At 43.5% G+C, this 20069-nt stretch overlaps 1 protein-coding gene across 5 annotated transcripts in view; it reads left to right on the forward strand.

Moving 5' to 3' along the window:
• LOC139392740 (Cbl proto-oncogene B, E3 ubiquitin protein ligase) overlaps positions 1 to 20069 on the forward strand; it is a 165091-nt gene that overhangs the window by 113100 nt on the left and 31922 nt on the right. For 2 of the 5 annotated variants that reach the window (XM_071140955.1, XM_071140954.1), the window contains 2 exons: positions 4608 to 4793; positions 11592 to 11957. In XM_071140955.1, coding sequence (XP_070997056.1) covers positions 4608 to 4793; positions 11592 to 11957 — 552 coding nt within the window. Of the gene's footprint in view, positions 1 to 4604; positions 4794 to 11591; positions 11958 to 20069 lie in introns of all 5 variants that reach the window. The other 3 variants (XM_071140953.1, XM_071140957.1, XM_071140958.1) reach the window with 2 other exon arrangements.

Consider the following 20069-nt stretch of genomic DNA (forward strand, 5'->3'; position numbering starts at 1 on the left):
CAATTAGAGGCAGCTTGCTATCGTTGTCTCTAATCGGGGATCATATTTAAGAAGCATTTTTTCCACCTTTGTTTTATGGGATATGGTTTTGAGTTAGTGCACTAAGCACTTCTGTTGTCACGGTTCGTTGTTTGTTTCGTTCTTTCATTTTTGTTTTGTGCATTTTAAAATAAATATCATGTAGACACCATAACGCGCTGCAGTTTGGTCTGATAATTATTCCAGCGAACGTGACAGCATGTGTGTGGGTTTTGTGTGAGAGTGTGTATATACAGTGCCTTTTCCCAATTTTTTAAATGTACTAAATCTCCAGAAATGTTCAAGTCCAGGCTCTGTCCAGGCCACTCAAGGACATTCAGACACATTCAGGACACTTCTGTCACGCCCTGATCTGTTTCACCTGTTCCTGTGATTGTCTTCACCCCCTCCAGGTGTCGCTTATTTTTCCCAGTGTACTTATCCCTGTGTTACCTGTCTCTCTGTGCCAGTTCGTATTGTATGTTTGTCTTGTCAACCAGCATGTTTTCCCCCTAATCCTGTCGCTATTCTCTTATTTATAGTCTTCCCGGTTATGACCCCTGCCTGACTCTGGACTACTTTCCCAACTGCCTGATCATTCTGCCTGCCCTGACCTTGATTCTGCCTGCCCTTTGGTACCTTTTGGACTCTGAACTGGTTGTGACCCTTTTGCCTGTCCACGTTCATTCTCTTGCCTTACCCTATTGGATTAATACATATTGTAAGACTCCAACCATCTGCCTACTTTGTCTGCATCTGGGTCTCGCCTGTCATGATAACTCCTGCATTGTCTTGGCTGTGTGCTTAGGGTCGTTGTCATTTTGGAAGGTGATCCTTCGCCCCCCAGTCTGAGCGCTCTGGAGCAGGTTTTCATCAAGGATTTCTCTGTACTTTGTTCCGTTCATCTTTGCCTCAATCCTGACTAGTCTTTCAGTCCCTGCCGCTGAAAAACATCCCTACAGCATTATGCTGCCACCACCATGCTTCACCGTAGGGATGGTGCCAGGTTTCCTCCAGACGTGATGCTTGGAATTCAGGCCAAAGTGTTTAATATTGGTTTCATCGGACCAGAGAATCTTATTTCTCATGGTCTGAGAGTGTTTTGGTGCCTTTTGACAAACTCCAAGCGGGCTGTCATGTCAATACTTATTTTCCACCATAATTTGCAAATAAATTCATTAAAAATCCTACAATGTGATATTCTGGATTTGTTTTCTTCTCATTTTGTCTGTCATAGTTGAAGTGTACCTATGATGAAAATTATAGACCTCTCTCATCTTTTTAAGTGGGAGAACATGCACAATTGGTGGCTGACTAAATACTTTTTTGCCCCACTGTATATATTTCCCAAGTTTTCTCCTAGATATATGACAGACACTTCAAAACCTTAGTCCTTATGATTGATTTTTTTTATGTATTTTTTTCCATTCATGAATGTATTATTCAATGTGTTTCTCCAGGATATAGTAGTAAAGGATAAATTCTCAAGAATATAAAATATTTTCTGGGGATACCTAAAGAGGTCCTCCTATCAAATATCTCTATATGATACAGGAGGCTAAGTTCAACTACCAGAGTCAGTTGGAGTGCCAGTATGCACTGCCTTCATAGGCCTGCAGTAGCAAAGCCTAATAATAGCCATACCACACCAAACCTTCACAAAGGTCGCTTAACTTTATTAGGGTAAAAGTAATAAGCACAGCAGGGCCGCGGCAAACGTGTGGCGTGCCGGCATTTGCCCCACCACATTTGACTTGGTTTAATAAAAAATATTGACACAAAAGCGTTGGAAATAGAGACAATAATGTTGTTTAGATTTTTATGTTTTCATCCTTTCCAGGATTTTTTTTTAACCATTAGAACAATTCTGATCCCATCACAGCCTGTATAAAACAGTTTTTTACAGGTGATTTATTCCTATGGCACACTTGGAGTTTTACTTGGTTAGGTTAGGTTCCCAGATAAGGAGAAACTCTGGGCCCCAGGAAAAACATTTCCCCCCACCACTCTGGGACTTGTTGTGCCACCTCTGAAATTACCAGACAATGTTAGAAATTAAAAAACATATTCTATTCTATTGTATTCATATTCAGCATTTTGGCTTACGTATCTAAACATTTTTAGATAGTATCTGCATTTTAAAAAATGGTGGGGGAATATGGGCTTCCATAGTTTTACGTATCTCGGTGAAGCCTACTGACAGCAGCTAGCTACTGTGACAATTTCAGAATGTAACAGGCTGTTACTGCGTCTCTCCAGAACCGATAACTCTCGAGAACCTCTCGAAAATCGCCCTTTGCTATCGCCAATGTGAAACGGTCTAAAAGTGTGATCTTGGACAAAGTCTGTCACGCCCTGACCTTAGAGAGCCTTTTTATGTCTCTATTTGGTTTGGTCAGGGTGTGATTTGGGGTGGGCATTCTATGTTTTTGTTTTCTATGATTGTGTATTTCTATTTTTTGGCCGTGTATGGTTGTCAATCAGGGACAGCTGTCTATCGTTGTCTCTGATTGGGAACCATACTTAGGTATCCCTTTTCCCTCCTTTCAGTGTGGGAAGTTAACTTTGTTTGTGGTACATAGCCCTTAATTAAGCTTCACGGTTGTTTTTGTATTGTTAATTTTTTTTGTCGGCGTCATCCTAATAAAAAGGAATATGTACTCACACCACGCTGCGCATTGGTCTACTCCATTTTACGGCCGTGACAGTGTGACTATGGCCTCTGTGCTCAGTCAACTTAACTCACATGCTGTCAAGTAGAATTACCCAGCGATTAATTAAATGGACTACTGCCATTTATCTACGTATCTACTAACTAAATATGCAGGACGTTGAACTTGTGTGTCAGAATCACAGAAGAGGATAGTTGTGTTTTTTCATGCAGGTCTGGTCAAACTTCGATGAGTTACTAATAAGCATTCTGTCAGTTCAATTGCTGTCTGGTATTAAAAAAATGTAGCGTCAGTTCAATTGCTCTCTGGTATTAAAAAAAAAGTAAAGTCAGCGCAATCTCAGAAATGCCACATTTCAGGATTCAAAACAGTACTTGTCATGTCATGAAACATCATGCTGTGCCAGGAAGGGAAAGAATCCTGTTCAATGCTACAGACTCTGGTGATTAAGTGGCTAATGCTACAATTTGCTGATTAGCCATAGAGTAAGTGTCGTCCAACCCCGGAATGCCGAGTTTGCCTCAGCACTTACAGTACCAGTCAAAAGTTTGGAAACACCTACTCATTCCAGGGTTTTTCTTTATTTTTACTATTTTCTACATTGTAGAATAATAGGGAAGACATCAAAACTATGAAATAACACATATGGAGTCATGTAGTAGCCAAAAAAGTGTTAAACAAATAAAAATATATTTTATATTTGAGATTCTTCAAAGTAGCCACCCTTTACCTTGATGACAACTTTGCACACGCTTGGTTTATTATTATTATTATTTTTAAATTTCACCTTTATTTAACCAGGTAGGCCAGTTGAGAACAAGTTCTCATTTACAATTGCGACCTGGCCAAGATAAAGCAAAGCAGTGCAGCAAAAACAACAACACAGAGTTACACATAAACAAATGTACAGTCAATAACACAATAGAAAAATCTATGTACAGTGTGTGCAAATGTAGAAGATTAGGGAGGTAAGGCAATAAATAGGCCATAGTGGCGAAATAATTACAATTTAGCATTACCACTGGAGTGATAGGTGTACAGATTATGATATGCAAGTAGAGATACTGGATTGCAAAAGAGCAAGAAGATAAATAACAATATGGGGATGAGGTAGTTGGATGTGCGATTTACAGATTGGCTGTGTACAGGTACAGTGATTGGTAAGCTGCTCTGACAGCTGATGCTTAAAGTTAGAGAGGGAGATCCAAGTCTCCAGCTTCAGTGATTTTTGCAATTCGTTACAGTTATTGGCAGCAGAGAACTGGAAGGAAAGGCGGCCAAAGGAAGTGTTGGCTTTGGGGATGACCAGTGAAATATACCTGCTGGAGCGTGTGCTATGGGTGGGTGTTGCTATGGTGACCAGTGAGCTGAGATAAGGTGGAGCTTTTACCTAGCAAAGGCTTATAGATGTCAATGGAGCCAGTGGGTTTGGCGACAAATATGTAGCGAGGTCTAGCCAACGAGAGCATACAGGTCACAGTGGTGGGTAGTATATGGGGCTTTGGTGACAAAACGAATGGCATAAAAGCACATTTCACTCCAGCAGCAAGCTGTAGCAGGAGCTCTCGTGCACATTATATAAACATAACGACTAACGAAAATACACACACACCAATTTAATTCCACTAAATGATGCAAATTAACCTGTAGACCGATAAGCATGACCGGTCAAATGCATTTCCATCAACTGTTATTTCCATCAATAAAAATTATTTTGTAACATGATTTTCCCCTCTTTTTGGGGGACAATTGGCCAGCGGCAGTTTTTTAAAAATCTACTTTTCATCATTTTATAGGCCAAAATCCGGCTACCGGAAACCCTGTTATAAATGTTACATCCATGTATTTCAGTGTCTATGACTGCCACATGGGTATTATTAAAAACCTGAACTTGTTTTGTTCTTTCCATATCAGCAGTGTGCCGAACAGCAGAACTCCCCCGTGATGTCGCCAAACTCCTCCCCGGTGGCCCAGAGGAGGAAAGCCCATGGTGAGGCCCTCAGCATCCAGCACCTCAGCCTGCCCCCCGTACCCCCTCGCCTGGACCTCATCCAGAAGGGCGTCATCCGATCCCCCTCTGCCAGCCCCTCCAGCTCCCCAAAGGTGGGTCAGGGTTGTTAGGTTCTAAATAACAGGGTACAAACCGACGCTCAAACCAAGTTTATTCACCCAAAGGGTCAGACAGCTGAACAGACAAAGAACATATTCACACAAGAACTGGTATTTAACCCTTTCTCTTATGCTGAGCCCTCTCCTTACACATCTGAACAGCCAATACACAGCTGTTGCTATTCAGAACTTTAGTGATATCTGTTCTTCCTCACTTCATCTAACCTGACCTCAGCCCAAATTTCTCACTCCTCCCCAACTCCCGGCTGTCTTGTTGACTTGTACCAGACTGTGGCCATTCTCCTCCCATTGATGGTTAACAATAATATATCCTGGCAGAATGTAAACGTTCTACATTCCCCTCTCTCCCTCAGTGACATGAATAAGGATACTTCATATTTTCAAGTTTAGAACTCAGAACCCATCAGCATGTACCATATGTCTATGGGGTGTACAGCCTAAACCCCCTTTCAAACTGGTTTGGTGTGATCTATTGTTTCTCATTCAGCACACCAAAGAGGTACTGATTCAGATTCAGATTGTTTAATAGTCACATGTACAGGGTTGCAGGTGTGATTGTAGGGCAGAGTGAAAATCTGAAACTGCAGGTTTGCACTCCACATCGACACCCTTTTCATACTATTGTGCTGACCCAAACTCTTTTGGCTCACTTTTGTGTTCACTTTATCAACAGAATTTGACCAGGAAGTAGGAAAAGTTTGGACTGACGATACAGTGCTTCAGTGTTTTATACTTTTTAAAACACTTGAAATCAAGCTTTATTTATAGTGCACATTTCAGACATGAATGCAACGCAATGCACTTCACAGGAAAATACATAAATAAAAAACTGAAATATTTACTACACAAAAAACAAAAGAATAACAATAAAAACTGAAAGACAAAAAAAGCACCCTAACAAAAACAACGCTAAAGAGGTTTGTTTTAAGATCTCTTTTAAAAATGTCCACAGTTTCTGGCCCCCTCAGGTTCTCTGGTAGTCTTGGTCAGTACCCGTGCTGCAGCATTCTGTATGTTTTGTTGTTGACCAATGGCTTTCTTGGGTAGACCAGACAGGAGAGCATTACACGGAACCCAAACCGGCAGCGTGCGTGCGCCACCGTGCATAAATTTGTTTTGTCCCCCCACACCAAACGCGATCACGACACACAGGTTAATATATCAAAGCAAACTCTGAACCAATTACATTAATTTGGGGACAGGTTGAAAAGCATTAAACATGTATGGCAATTTAGCTAGCTAGCTTGCACTTGCTAGCTAATTTGTCCTATTTAGCTAGCTTGCTGTTGCTAGCTAATTTGTCATGGGATATAAACATTGAGTTGTTATTTTACCTGAAATGCACAAGGACCTGTACTCCGACAATTAATCCACACATAAAACGGACAACCGAATTGTTTCTAGTCATCTCTCCTCCTTCCAGGCTTTTTCATATTTGAACTTGTATGGTGATTGGCATCTAAACTTTCATAGTATTGCCACGACGACCGGCAAAACAGTTCGTCTTTCAATCACCCACGTGGGTATAACCAATGAGGAGATGGGAGAGGCAGGACTTGCAGCGCGATCTGCATCAGAAAGAGGAATGGCTTATATTTTAGCCCTTGGCAACGCAGACGTAATAATTGAATAACATGGATTTCTACATTTATTTTGCAATGCTCACGCACGTGACGTGTCCGGTCTGGTCAGCATGTTACAGTAGTCAAGCCTTCTTGTAATAAAAGCATGGATAAGTCTCTCTGTATCAGCCTGAGAGAAACGGCCGAACCTTGGCAATGTTCATCATGTGGTAAAAAGCTATTTTGGTCACATTCCTAATGTGGGATTCGAAATAGAGTTCAGAATCTAAAATGACACCTACGTTTTTGACCTGGTGTTTTATCTTTATTGCCTGTGAATTAAAATCTGCTGCCAGATTCTCTCTCTCTGTGCTTTGGCTACAACAATAAGTACCTCGGCCTTTAGCTGGAGGAAGTGAGACATCCAAGTATTTAGATCACTAATACAGTCTAATAATTTAAGTCTAATAATTTATCCGTGGAGCTGAAAACCTCTGGGGACACAGAAATGTAAAGTTGTGTAGCAGTGAAAGTCAATGTCATGCACGCTGATAACACTGCCAAGGGGTACATTATATAAACTGAACAGTACCGGCCCTAAAATTGAACCTTGCGATACCTTGCCACGTGTAATATCTATTTTCTTTGGGTTATGTTCACAATTGGTGACAAAAAAACTCTTGACCGGTTAAATAGGTCCTAAACCAATTTAGAACTGGACCGTAGAGGCCAACCCACCTCTCCAGTCTGTCCAGAAGGACACCACGGTCAACGGTGTTGAATGCAGCACTTAAATCAAAGAGAACAGGGACAGAGAGCTGTTTGGCATCTGTGTTGGCTTAAAGATAATTTACCACTTTGGACATGAAACCCAGATTGGAATTTTTCACTTAGCTATATATTTTATATTTCTAACACTCATACCTGTATACACGTTGAAAATGGCAGATTTGGGCACTTTTAAATTTGAACGTAGTGGCTGTACAGTAACATCTATACGTGACGTCAGAGCTCTGGCTCTGCGCATCATCAGCGCTGTATGGGTTTTGACTGACACCCGTTCTGAACTTGAGCACCGCGCAGGACAACACTATACCCCATCCTTTGCGGTAATTGAGGACATTTTGAAAAATGTTTGTTGTCTGAATGAGGGAAATGCTGTAAATGTAGATGACATGATGTATTTTGTAAGATGAGACGTTGAGGATTATAAATGCTGCTTTGATCTCATACATACAAGAAAGCCAAACACCCGTCAGTCCAGATGTGCACTTCACATTTCCAAATCATAAAACTCATGTCATATACAGTGTTAATGTTTATTATCACTATGTTTTATGTACAGTTACATGATGACATGGCATCATACCCTGATGTTCTGAATAGAATGAGCCTGTTTTTTTTTTATTGTGAAGTAAATTCACCCGAATGCACTCATGACTCCTTTCTATGCACACAAAAATTCCCATCTGTTTCTCTGAACTGTAATATCTGTAATATCATATTTTACAACTTAGCTAGTCGTGTGGCAATAGAACACGATTTGCAATTATGCCCACCTGACCCAAATTGTGATTTATAATGGACTTTTTGCGGATTAAGTAAACAAAAACAGTGATTGTGTGCTGGCGGGGATAGAGGGTTGTGTTCCAAACAGAACAACTACAAGTGTGCTTGCTCTATTTTCTTAACAGCACAGTTAGGAGCTCTCAAAAAAGTAGATTAGTAGATAGTTTGTCTTCTACTCAAATGTCTTTGTCTTATGTTGTTGCACCTACCCCACATTTTCCAGAAATAGTCTTATCATGTTACTGAATGTATCCTGAGTATTTTCAGATTTCGTTATCAACAAATGTGGAGAACAGTACAGTAAATGTCAAACAGTGCAATGTTTGGATTCAGTCTTGTTTCAGGTGAATTGTTGTGTCACTCACCTTTGATCGAATCATTTCCCCATTATTCCCAAACTGTTCCTTTCAGTTGCTACCATGGTTATGTGTATGCATATCCTATTTATTCTGTAAGAAACTTTTCAATTTAGCCCTATCCGTATAGGCCAATTCCCACAAGTGTAAAGGGAAAAAGTGATTCAGGTAAAACTAATTATATGTTATTTTTCAAAAAGCTTAAACATTTATCTAATGATTTATGCTTATGTATATTGGATTGATTGTGTCCCTGCTTATACATATCTGGGTATCTGGATTGACGAAAAGCTATCTTTCAAAAAGCATATTGATGAGTTAGTTAACAAGTGGCCTTCCTTTTATAGGAAAAGTTTATCACATTTTATTACGTGTGATAGGTTCATTACACATCACTGCATTCTGTATCAGAAAGTATGTTGGCCCTCTTCAATATCATAGATCAATGCAGGTGGTATCAGGAATTCCCCAGGGCAGCCAGGCCCCTTACTTTTCTCAATCTTTACTAATGACATGCCTACTGGCCTTGAGTAAAGCCAGTGTGTCTATGTCTGAGGATGACTCAACACTACACACGTCAGCTACTACAGAGAGTGAAATCACTGGAACACTTAACAAAGACCTGCAGTTAGTTTCACAATGGGTGGCATTGTATTTGAGACAAATCATTCACTAAACCCTAAACCTCGACTAAATATTGTAATAAATCATGTGGAAAGTTGAAGTGACTAAACTGCTTGGAGCAACCTTGGATTGTAAAACTGTCACGGTCAAAACATATTGATACAGCAGTAGCTAAGATGGGGAGAAGTCTGTCCATAATAAAGTGCTGCTCTACCTTCTTAACAACACTATCAACAAGGCAGGTCCTGCAGCTGGACACTGTTCAGTTGTGTGGTCAGGTGCCACAAAGAGATACTTAGGAAAATTAAAATTGGTTTAGAACAGAGCAGCACGGCTAGCCCCTAAATGTACACAGAGAGGTAACATGAATAATATTCATGTCGATGGCTCAAATTGGACGAGAGATTGACTTTATCACTACTGAGGATCCTTAAATACAAATATAAATACAAATGCTCTGCTCTATTTTTGTTTATAAAGCCCTCTTGTGCAAACTTCAGACATATGCGTCACCTGACCCGATCATAGGGATGGCTAACTCTGGAGATCCCTTCAGTCTCCACTAAGTCTGCGTTATGTTTTTTTGCAACTTGTGGAATGATCTCCAGAAATCTCTAAAGTTGAATGTTTTGGTGCTGGTTGATGCCATCCCTCAGAGCCTGGTTCCTCTCTAGGTTTCTTCCTAGGTACCTGCCTTCTAGGGAGTTTTTCCTAGCCAGTGAGCTTCTTCCTCTGCATTGCTTGCTCTTTGGGGTTTCAGGCTGGGTATCCCCTAGAATCGATGTGTGCGCCCGGGCAGACATTGAATTAGTATAATAAAAAATGTCCAGAAAAATCTGTCTTTTAAAACTAGTGATATCTGTTTTGTTTTTTTTTCAATCTACCGCATCCGCCGATATCGGCCTTGCAAATTTGCGGTGGAAGGTGGCAAGGCTACAGCCGTGGTTGCCATACCAGGAGACATCACACAAATGGTCCTTCCCACCTCAGACAGAGGACTGACACTTTAAAACATACTTCCTTTTGATGTATTTTTGGACTATCTGTTTTTCCATGTATGAATCTGTTATTCAGTGTGTTTCTATGGGCTAATAGCAGTAAGGCTAAATCAATGTTTCATCCCTAAAATGTTTTTTTTTTTAACCTGTTGCGTCGACCAAACCCGGATCCGGGATTCTATTTACAGACTTAAGCTCATTACCATAACGCAACGTTAACTATTCATGAAAATCGCAAATGAAATGAAATAAATATGCCATCTCTCAAGCTTAGCCTTTTGTAAACAACACTGTCATCTCAGATTTTCAAAATATGCTTCTCAACCATAGGAAAACAATAATTTGTGTAAAAGTGGCTAGCTAGCGTAGCATTTAGTGTTAGCATCCAGCACACAAGATTTCAACAAAAACATAAAAGCCTTCAAATAAAATCATTTACCTTTGAAGAACTTCGGATGTTTTCAATGAGGAGACTCTCAGTTAGATAGCAGATGCTCAGTTTTTCCAAAAAAGATTATTTGTGTATTAGAAATAGCTCCGTTTTGTACATCACATTTGGCTACCAAAAACAAAACGAAAATTCAGTCAGTTCAAACTTTTTTCCAAATTAACTCCATAATATCGACTGAAAACATGGCAAACGTTGTTTAGAATCAATCCTCAAGGTGTTTTTCACATATCTCTTCAATGATATATCGTTCGTGGAAGCATGGTTTCTCCCCTCAATCAAATGGAAAAGTACAAGCAGCTGGCGTTTGCGCACCGAATTCCACGCAGGACACAAGGCGGACACTTGGAAAATGTAGTCTCTTATGGTCAATCTTCCAATGATATGCCTACAAATACGTCACAATGCTGTAAACACCTTGGGGAAACGACAGAAAGTGTAGGCTCATTCCTTGCGCAATCACAGCCATATAAGGAGACAATGGAAAACAGAGCTTCAGAGATTCTGCTCATTTCCTGCTTGACGCATCATCTTGGTTTCGCCTGTAGAATAGGTTCTGGGGCACTTACAGACAATATCTTTGCAGATTCTGAAACTTCAGAGTGTTTTCTTTCAAAAACTGTCAAGAATATGCATAATCGAGCATCTTTTCGTGACAAAATATCGCGCTTAAAACGGGAACGTTTTTTATCCAAAAATGAAATAGCGCCCCTAGAGATCCAACAGGTTAACCTAAAGGTGTCCTAAAATTGTAAATCAATAGCTAAATGATCCATGGTATGATTTTTTCAAATCAATTCCATATGTTAGCTTAGTAGAACACCCCCCGCCCCCCCCCCCCATACTTTTTGGGGTTAGCACTTTGAGATAACTGCTGATATAAAAAGGCTTTATTTAAACAGGCAAGTCAGTTAAGAACAGATTTGTATTTACAATGATGGTCTAGCAAGAGGCAAAAGGCCTCCTGTGGGAACAGGCGCTGATATAAAAACGTCAAAAAACAATGTAAGACAGAAATAACATAGACAGAAGACACTAGCAACAGCACAAATACAACAGTAGACAGTCAAAGGATGTGCGTGTTTGTGCAGGCATGTGTGTGTGTGAAGTAAAACATGCTTCCTTCATAAAATGCATTTGATTGATATGTCAGCCTGCTTCAACACAGTTTATTTCTGTGTAGTGTAAAACGAACACATGCCCTCCTCCCCAAGTCCTCTCCAGGGTTGGCCAGAAAACAAGACAAGCCTTTGCCTGCTCCCCCGCCCCCCAAGAGGGACCCTCCACCCCCACCACCTCCTGAGCGCCCACCACCCATCCCACCAGATGGATGTGTCTCCTTGGTCCCCTCGTCCACCAACGGTGTGCCCTGTGACCCCGCGCTACCCCCTGAGGCCTGGTGTCCCAAAGAGAGCCCCCTGGTGGACCCCCACAAAACGGGGACAGGGGCTGACCGCTTCTCCAAGCTGGCCCACTCTGCCCCCTCTGATGGCAACGGTAGACCACTCAGCTGGCCCTTGGCGGATGCAGGCATTGGCGGCTCGCATCCTAGAATAGAGGCCCTCATGGAGAACCCCAAGGTAAGAATCACTAGGGTTCTGTTAGCGCACATGTTATACAGCATTTTTAAAACATTACAATACATTCACAACACATTTCACGCAACACATTAAGTGTGTGCCCCCAGGCCACTACTCTACTACCACATATCTACAACACAAAATCCATGTGTACGTGTGTGTATAGTGCAAATGTTATCGTGGGGTTGTGTGCATGTGTCTGTGCCTGTGTTCGTGTCTCTTTACAGTCCCCGCTGTTCCATAATGTGTAATTGTAATCTGTAATCTGTTTTTTTAAATCAAATTTTACTGCTTGCATCAGTTACTTGATGTGGAATAGAGCTCCATGTTGTCATGGCTCTATGTAGTACTGTGCGCCATTCACCACAACAGTGACTGTTCTTGCAAGTGTTGGGGTTTGTGAGATGATTGAGTTGATTTATGCATTTGCAACATAACAAAGTGGTTTGCTGAATATTAGCTGATTTTCACATTTGTTCTGTGTGTCTCTCGCTCACTCATTTGAACTCTCGTTCTCAAATACACCCACTGCCTCTGATTGAGAACCATATCAGGCCAGACATAGAAATAGACAAACAAGACATCCAACATAGAATGCCCACCCAGTTCACGTCCTGACCAACACTAAAACAAGGAAAACACACAAGAACGATGGTCAGAACGTGACAGTACCCCCCCTCCAAGGTGCGGACTCCGGACGCACAACTTAAACCTATAGGGGAGGGTGTGGGTGGGCATCTGTCCGCGGTGGCGGCTCTGGCGCTGGACGTGGACCCCACTCCATAATAGTCTTTGTCCACCTCCTTAGCGTCCCTAGATAGGTGACCCTCCTAAGAGACAGCTCGGGACAGAGGGGAAGCTCGGAACAGAAGGACAGCTCGGGACAGAGGTAGCTCGGGACTGATGGGTAGCTCAGCACTGAGAGGAAGCTCAGCACTGAGAGGAAGCTCAGGCAGGTGGTTGAATCCGGCAGATCCTGGCTGGCTGGCGGTTCTGGAAGATCCTGGCTGACTGGCGGATCCGGAAGAGTCTGGTCGACTGGCAGATCTGGAAGAGTCTGGTCGACTGGCAGATCTGGAAGAGTCTGGTCGACTGGCAGATCTGGAAGAGTCTGGTCGACTGGCAGATCTGGAAGAGTCTGGTCGACTGGCAGATCTGGAAGAGTCCGGTCGACTGGCAGCTCTGGCTGCTCCATGCTGACTGGCTGCTCCATGATGACTGGCAGCTCTGGCTGCTCCATGCTGACTGGCTGCTCCATGCTGACTGGCAGCTCTGGCTGCTCCATGCTGACTGGCTGCTCCATGCTGACTGGCTGCTCTGGCTGCTCCATGCTGACTGGCTGCTCCATGCTGACTGGCAGCTCTGGCTGCTCCATGCTGACTGGCTGCTCCATGCTGACTGGCTGCTCTGGCTGCTCCATGCTGACTGGCTGCTCCATGCTGACTGGCAGCTCTGGCTGCTCCATGCTGACTGGCTGCTCTGGCTGCTCCATGCTGACTGGCTGCTCTGGCTGCTCCATGCTGACTGGCGGCCCTGGCTGCTCCATGCTGACTGGCGGCCCTGGCTGCTCCATACTGACTGGCGGCCCTGGCTGCTCCATGCTAACTGGCAGCTCTGGCGGCTCCTTGCAGACTGGCGGCTCCTTGCAGACTGGCGGCTCCTTGCAGACTGGCAGCTTTGGCGGCATCCTGCAGACAGGCAGCTCTGGCGGCTCCTTGCAGACTGGCAGCTCCTTGCAGACTGGCAGCTCTATGCAGACTGGCAGCTCCTTGCAGACTGGCAGCTTCTTGCAGACTGGCAGCTCCTTGCAGACTGGCAGCTCTATGCAGACTGGCAGCTCCTTGCAAACTGGCTGCTCTATGCAGACTGGCAGTTCTGAACAGGCGGGAGACTCCGGCAGCGCTGTAGAGAAGGAAGGCTCTAACAGCGCTAAACAGGCGGGAGACTCCGACAGCGCTGGAGAGGAGGAGGGCTCCGACAGCGCTGGACAGGCGAGGCGCACTGTAGGCCTGATGCGTGGTGCTGGCACTGGTGGTACTGGGCCGAGGACACACACAGGAAGCCTGGTGCGGGGAGCTGCTACCGGAGGGCTGGGGTGTGGAGGTGGTACTGGAAAGACCGGACCGTGCAGGCGTACTGGAGCTCTTGAGCACCGAGCCTGCCCAACCTTACCTGGTTGAATGCTCACGGTCGCCCTGCCAGTGCGGCGAGGTGGAATAGCCCGCACTGGGCTATGCAGGCGAACCGGAGACACCGAGCGCAAAGCTGGTGCCATGTAAGCCGGCCCAAGGAGACGCACTGGGGACCAGATGCGTAGAGCCGGCTTCATGGCATTAGGCTCGACGCTCAATCTAGCCCGGCCGACACGCGGAGCTGGAATATACCGCACCGGGCTATGCACCCGCACTGGAGACACCGTGCGCACCACTGCATAACACGGTGCCTGTCCGGTCTCTCTAGCCCCCCGGTAAGCACAGGGAGTCTGCCCAGGTCTCCTACCTGGCGTAGCCATACTCCCTGTTAGCCCCCCTCCAAGAAATGTTTGGGGCTGCCTCTCAGGCTTCCATCCGCTACGTCGTGCTGCCTCCTCATATCTGCGCCTCTCAGCTTTCGCCGCCTCCAGTTCTTCTTTGGGGCGGCGATATTCTCCTGGCTGAGCCCAGGGTCCTCTTCCTTCTAATTTGTCCTCCCATGTCCATACCTCCTCTTTGGGCTGCTCCTGTTGCCTCTTCTCCTGCTGCACCTTTGGGCGGCTACACTCCCCTGGTTTAGCCCAGGGTCCTCTCCCGTCGAGGATTTCCTCCCATGTCCAGAAATCCTTATTGCGCATCTCCTCGCGCTGCTCCTGCCTGTTGACACGCTGCTTGGTCCTTTTGTGGTGGGTGATTCTGTAACGGTTTTCTTGATGAGAAGGAGAGTCGGACCAAAATGCAGCGTGATTATTGCAATCCATGTTTAATGAAGAAACAAACTAAACACAAACACTACCAAAACAATAAACTTAACGAAAACCGAAACAGCCTATACTTGTGTAACCTAACAAAGAACAATGACATCAGGACACTAAGGACAATCACCCACCAACACACAGTGAAACCCAGGCTACCTAAATATGGTTCCCAATCAGAGACAATGACTAACACCTGCCTCTGATTGAGAACCATATCAGGCCAGACATAGAAATAGACAAACAAGACATCCAACATAGAATGCCCACCCAGTTCACGTCCTGACCAACACTAAAACAAGGAAAACACACACGAACGATGGTCAGAACGTGACACCCACAAACAAACACACACATCAGAGGGGCATATTGTTGTTATTCTATCAATAGGTAACACTTTATATTAACTCCACATAATTAGTAAATAGTGGGTTATTGTAAAAAAATTCACTTGATCCCTTTTTGCAGCAGCTTTCTGCCCCAATTATTGCAGAATCATTAACCTATATTTTTTAACTCCATTGTTTTCTGGGGTTATCCTTAAGATCTGAAAAACGGATAAGACCTAGGTTCTATCAGGTGGGACTTATATATAGATGAGTGGCAGTAGTGGAGAAGGGGGTGTATGGGTAGCATGCCTACAGGACACTGTATGTGTATCATGATGAGTCAGTACGCCCATGAACGATATAGGGGTAAGATATACCATGAGACTGTATATGTACTAGAGGTCGACCGATTAATCGGAATGGCCGATTAATTAGGGCCGATTTCAAGTTTTCATAACAATCGGAAATCGGTATTTTTGGACACAGATTTTTGCAGATAATCTTTAATTATTATTATTATTTTTTTACACCTTTAATTCATCTTTATTTAACTAGGCAAGTCAGTTAAAAACACATTCTTATTTTCAATGACGGCCTAGGAACGGTGGGTTAACTACCTCGTTCAGGGGCAGAACAACAGATTTTCACCTTGTCAGCTAGGGCGATTCAATCTTGCAACCTTACAGTTAACTAGTCCAATGCTCTAACCACCTGCCTCTCATTGAACTCCACGGGGAGACTGCCTGTTACGCGAATGCAGTAAGCCTGTTATGCGAATGCAGTAAGCCAAGGTAAGTTTCTAGCTAGCATTAAACTTATATTATAAAAAACAATTAATCAATCATAATCACTAGTTAACTACACATGGTTGATGATATTCCTAGTTTATCTAGCGTGTCCTGCGTTGCATATAATTGATGCGGTGCGTATCGTTGCTCCAATATGTACCTAACCATGAACATCAATGCCTTTCTTAAAATCAATACACAGTATATATTTTTAAACCTGAATATTTAGCTAAAATAAATCCAGGTTAGCAGGCAATATTAACCAGGTGAAATTGTGTCACTTCTCTTGTGTTTGCCAGAATTGTACGTAATTATGACATAACATTGACGGTTGTGCAATGTAACAAGTATATTTAGACTAATGGATGCCACCCCTTAGATAAAATACGGAACGGTTCCGTATTTCACTGAAAGAATAAACGTCTTGTTTTCGACCTAAGGCTCATATTTCTGTGTGTTATTATGTTATAACTAAGTCTATGATTTGATAGAGCAGTCTGACCGAGCGATGGTAGGCAGCAGCAGGCTCAGCACTTTCGTGTGTTTTGCCAGCAGCTCTTCGTTGTGCGTCTAGCATTGAGCTGTTTATGACTTCAAGCCTATCAACTCCAGAGATTAGGCTCGTGTAACCAATGTGAAATGGCTAGCTAGTTAGCGGGGTGCGCGCTAATAGCGTTTCAAACGTCACTCGCTCTGAGACTTGGAGTGGTTATTCCCCTTGCTCTGCATGGGTAACGCTGCTTCGAGGGTGGCTGTTGTCATTGTGTTCCTGGTTCGAGCCCAGGAAGGAGCGAGGAGAGGGACGGAAGTAATACTGTTACACTGGCAATACTAAAGTGCCTATAAGAACATCCAATAGTCAAAGGTATATGAAATACAAATGGTATAGAGGGAAATAGTCCTATAATAACTACAACCTAAAACTTCTTACCTGGGAATATTGAAGACTCGTGTTAAAAGGAACCACCAGCTTTCATATGTTCTCATGTTCTGAATGTAAAAGTAAAAAATTTAAGAACATAGCAATTATCAAAAAGGACAAAGAACCACCAGAGGACCACAGAATAATACTGGAGCTAATAAAACCTGAGATGAATTGTAAACGGTATAATGTTGAAATCAAAAAATGTGAAAATGACTCGAATAAGACATACACTAAAATAACACATCCTAGATCTGAATGAATGAAATATTCTTATTAAATACTTTTTTCATTACATAGTTGAATGTGTTGACAACAAAATCACACAAAAATTATCAATGGAAATCAAATGTATCAACCCATGGAGGTCTGGATTAGGAGTGACACTCAAAATTAAAGTGGAAAACCACACTACAGGCTGATCCAACTTTGATGTAATGTCCTTAAAACAAGCCAAAATGAGGCTCAGTAGTGTGTGTGGCCTCCACGTGCCTGTATGACCTCCCTACAACACCTGGGCATGCTCCTGATGAGGTGGCGGATGGTCTCCTGAGGGATCTCCTCCTAGACCTGGACTAAAGCATCCGCCAACTCCTGGACAGTCTGTGGTGCAATGTGGCGTTGTTGGATGGAGCGAGACATGATGTCCCAGATGTACTCAATTGGATTCAGGTCTGGGGAACGGGCAGACCAGTCCATAGCATCAATGCCTTCCTCTTGCAGGAACTGCTGACACACTCCAGTCACATGAGGTCTAGCATGGTCTTGCATTAGGAGGAACCCAGGGCCAACCGCACCAGCATATAGTTTCACAAGGGGTCTGAGGATCTCATCTCGGTACCTAATGGCAGTCAGGCTACCTCTGGCGATCACATGGAGGGTTGTGCGGCCCCCCAAAGAAATGCCACCCCACACCATGACTGACCCACCGCCAAACCGGTCATGCTGGAGGATGTTGCAGGCACGTGCTCAGTGTGAACCTGCTTTCATCTGTGAAGAGCACAGGGCGCCAGTGGCGAATTTGCCAATCTTGGTGTTCTCTGGCAAATGCCAAACGTCCTGCACAGTGTTGGGCTGTAAGCACAACCCCCACCTGTGGACGTCAGGCCCTCATACCACCCTCATGGAGTCTGTTTCTGACCGTTTGAGCAGACACACGCACATTTGTGGCCTGCTGGAGGTCATTTTGCAGGGCTCTGGCAGTGCTCCTCCTGCTCCTCCTTGCACAAAGGAGGAGGTAGCGGTCCTGCTGCTGGGTTGTTGCCCTCCTACGGCCTCCTCCACGTCTCCTGCTGTACTGGCCTGTCTCCTGGTAGCGCCTCCATGCTCTGGACACTACGCTGACAGACACAGCAAACCTTCTTGCCACAGCTCGCATTGATGTGCCATCCTGGATGAGCTGCACTACCTGAGCCACTTGTGTGGGTTGTAGACTCCGTCTCATGCTACCACTAGAGTGAAAGCACCGCCAGCATTCAAAAGTGACCAAAACATCAGCCAGGAAGCATAGGAACTGAGAAGTGGTCTGTGGTCGCCACCTGCAGAACCACTCCTTTATTGGGGGTGTCTTGCTAATTGCCTATAATTTCCACCTGTTGTCTATTCCATTTGCACAACAGCATGTGAAATGTATTGTCAATCAGTGTTGCTTCCTAAGTGGACAGTTTGATTTCACAGAAGTGTGATTGACTTGGAGTTACATTGTGTTTAAAGATCTGTGCGCATTCTTTCAACTTTTGGATAAAAAGCGTGCAAAATTTCAACGTCCTGCTACTCATGCCAGGAATATAGCATATGCATATGATTAGTATGTGTGGATAGAAAACACTCTGAAGTTTATAAAACTGGTTAAATCATGTCTGTGACTATAACAGAACGTGTGTAGCAGGCGAAACCCCAAGGAAAAACTGGTCAAAAAAAATAAAAATAAAATCCCTCTGCCAGTTCAATGTATTGTCTATGGCAAGGGAAAATAGATGGCGAGCAGTTTTCAGTTCCTACAGCTTCACACGATGTCGCCAGTGTTGGAAATTGGGTTGAAGTTTATCCTTGGTGAAATGAAGAATAGGCACTGTCAGTGAGTACACGCTGGATGGATATGAAAGAGAGAAAATCGTCCATGCTTTGTTGACTTGTAGCTATTGAATACAGATCGCCCCGTGATCAATTTGATCGATTATTAACGTTTATAAATACCTAAAGTTGGATTACAAAAGTAGTTTGAAGGTTTTTGGCAAAGTTTATAGGCAACTTTTTGAATTTAAAAAAATGACGTTGCGTTTTGGAAAGTTGTTTTTTTCTGGATCAGACGGGCTATACAAATGGACATTTTGGGTATACATGGACGGATTTAATCGAAAAAAAGAACCAATTGTGATGTTTATGGGACATATTGGAGTGCCAACAAAGAAGCTCGTCAAAGGTAATGCATGTTTTATATTTTATTTCTGCGTTTTGTGTAGCGCCGGCTACGCTAATTCTTTTGTTTACACCTCCTTCAGGTATTTCGGAGGGGTGCATGCTATCAGATAATAGCTTCTCATGCTTTCGCCGAAAAGCATTTTTAAAATCTGACATGTTGGCTAGATTCACAAGGAGTGTAGCTTTAATTGAGTACCCTGCATGTGTGATTTAATGAAAGTTTGAGTTTTAGCGAGTACTATTAGCATTTGGCGCTACGCATTTCCATTTCCTGTTGGCTAGGTGAGACGCTGGCGTCTCGGCTGTTCCCTTTATTTTTTTGAGCAGTGTATATCAACCGGGACAGCTGTATTTTCAGTTAGACCGGGAGGAAAAATACTACCTCTGTCTATTACGCAATAATTACTCTGAGAGCCCTCAGCCGGGCACTTACGCAATGTAGTCGTTTATGCTCATTCTTCAACATAAAGGCGTGAAACTACGTCAAAATGCTATAGAAACCTTGGGGAATACGTCGAAAAGGGAATCTGGTTGATAGCCCATTCACTGCTCAATAGGGACACATCGGAACGCAGAGCTTTCAAAACATGAGTCACTTCCTGATTGGATTTTTCTCAGGCCTGCAATATCAGTTCTGTTATACTCACAGACAATATTTTTACAGTTTTGGAAACTTTAGAGTTTTCTATCCTAAGCTGTCAATTA

This window comes from Oncorhynchus clarkii, chromosome 33 (genome assembly GCF_045791955.1).
Source record: "Oncorhynchus clarkii lewisi isolate Uvic-CL-2024 chromosome 33, UVic_Ocla_1.0, whole genome shotgun sequence".
Lineage (NCBI taxonomy): Eukaryota > Metazoa > Chordata > Actinopteri > Salmoniformes > Salmonidae > Oncorhynchus > Oncorhynchus clarkii.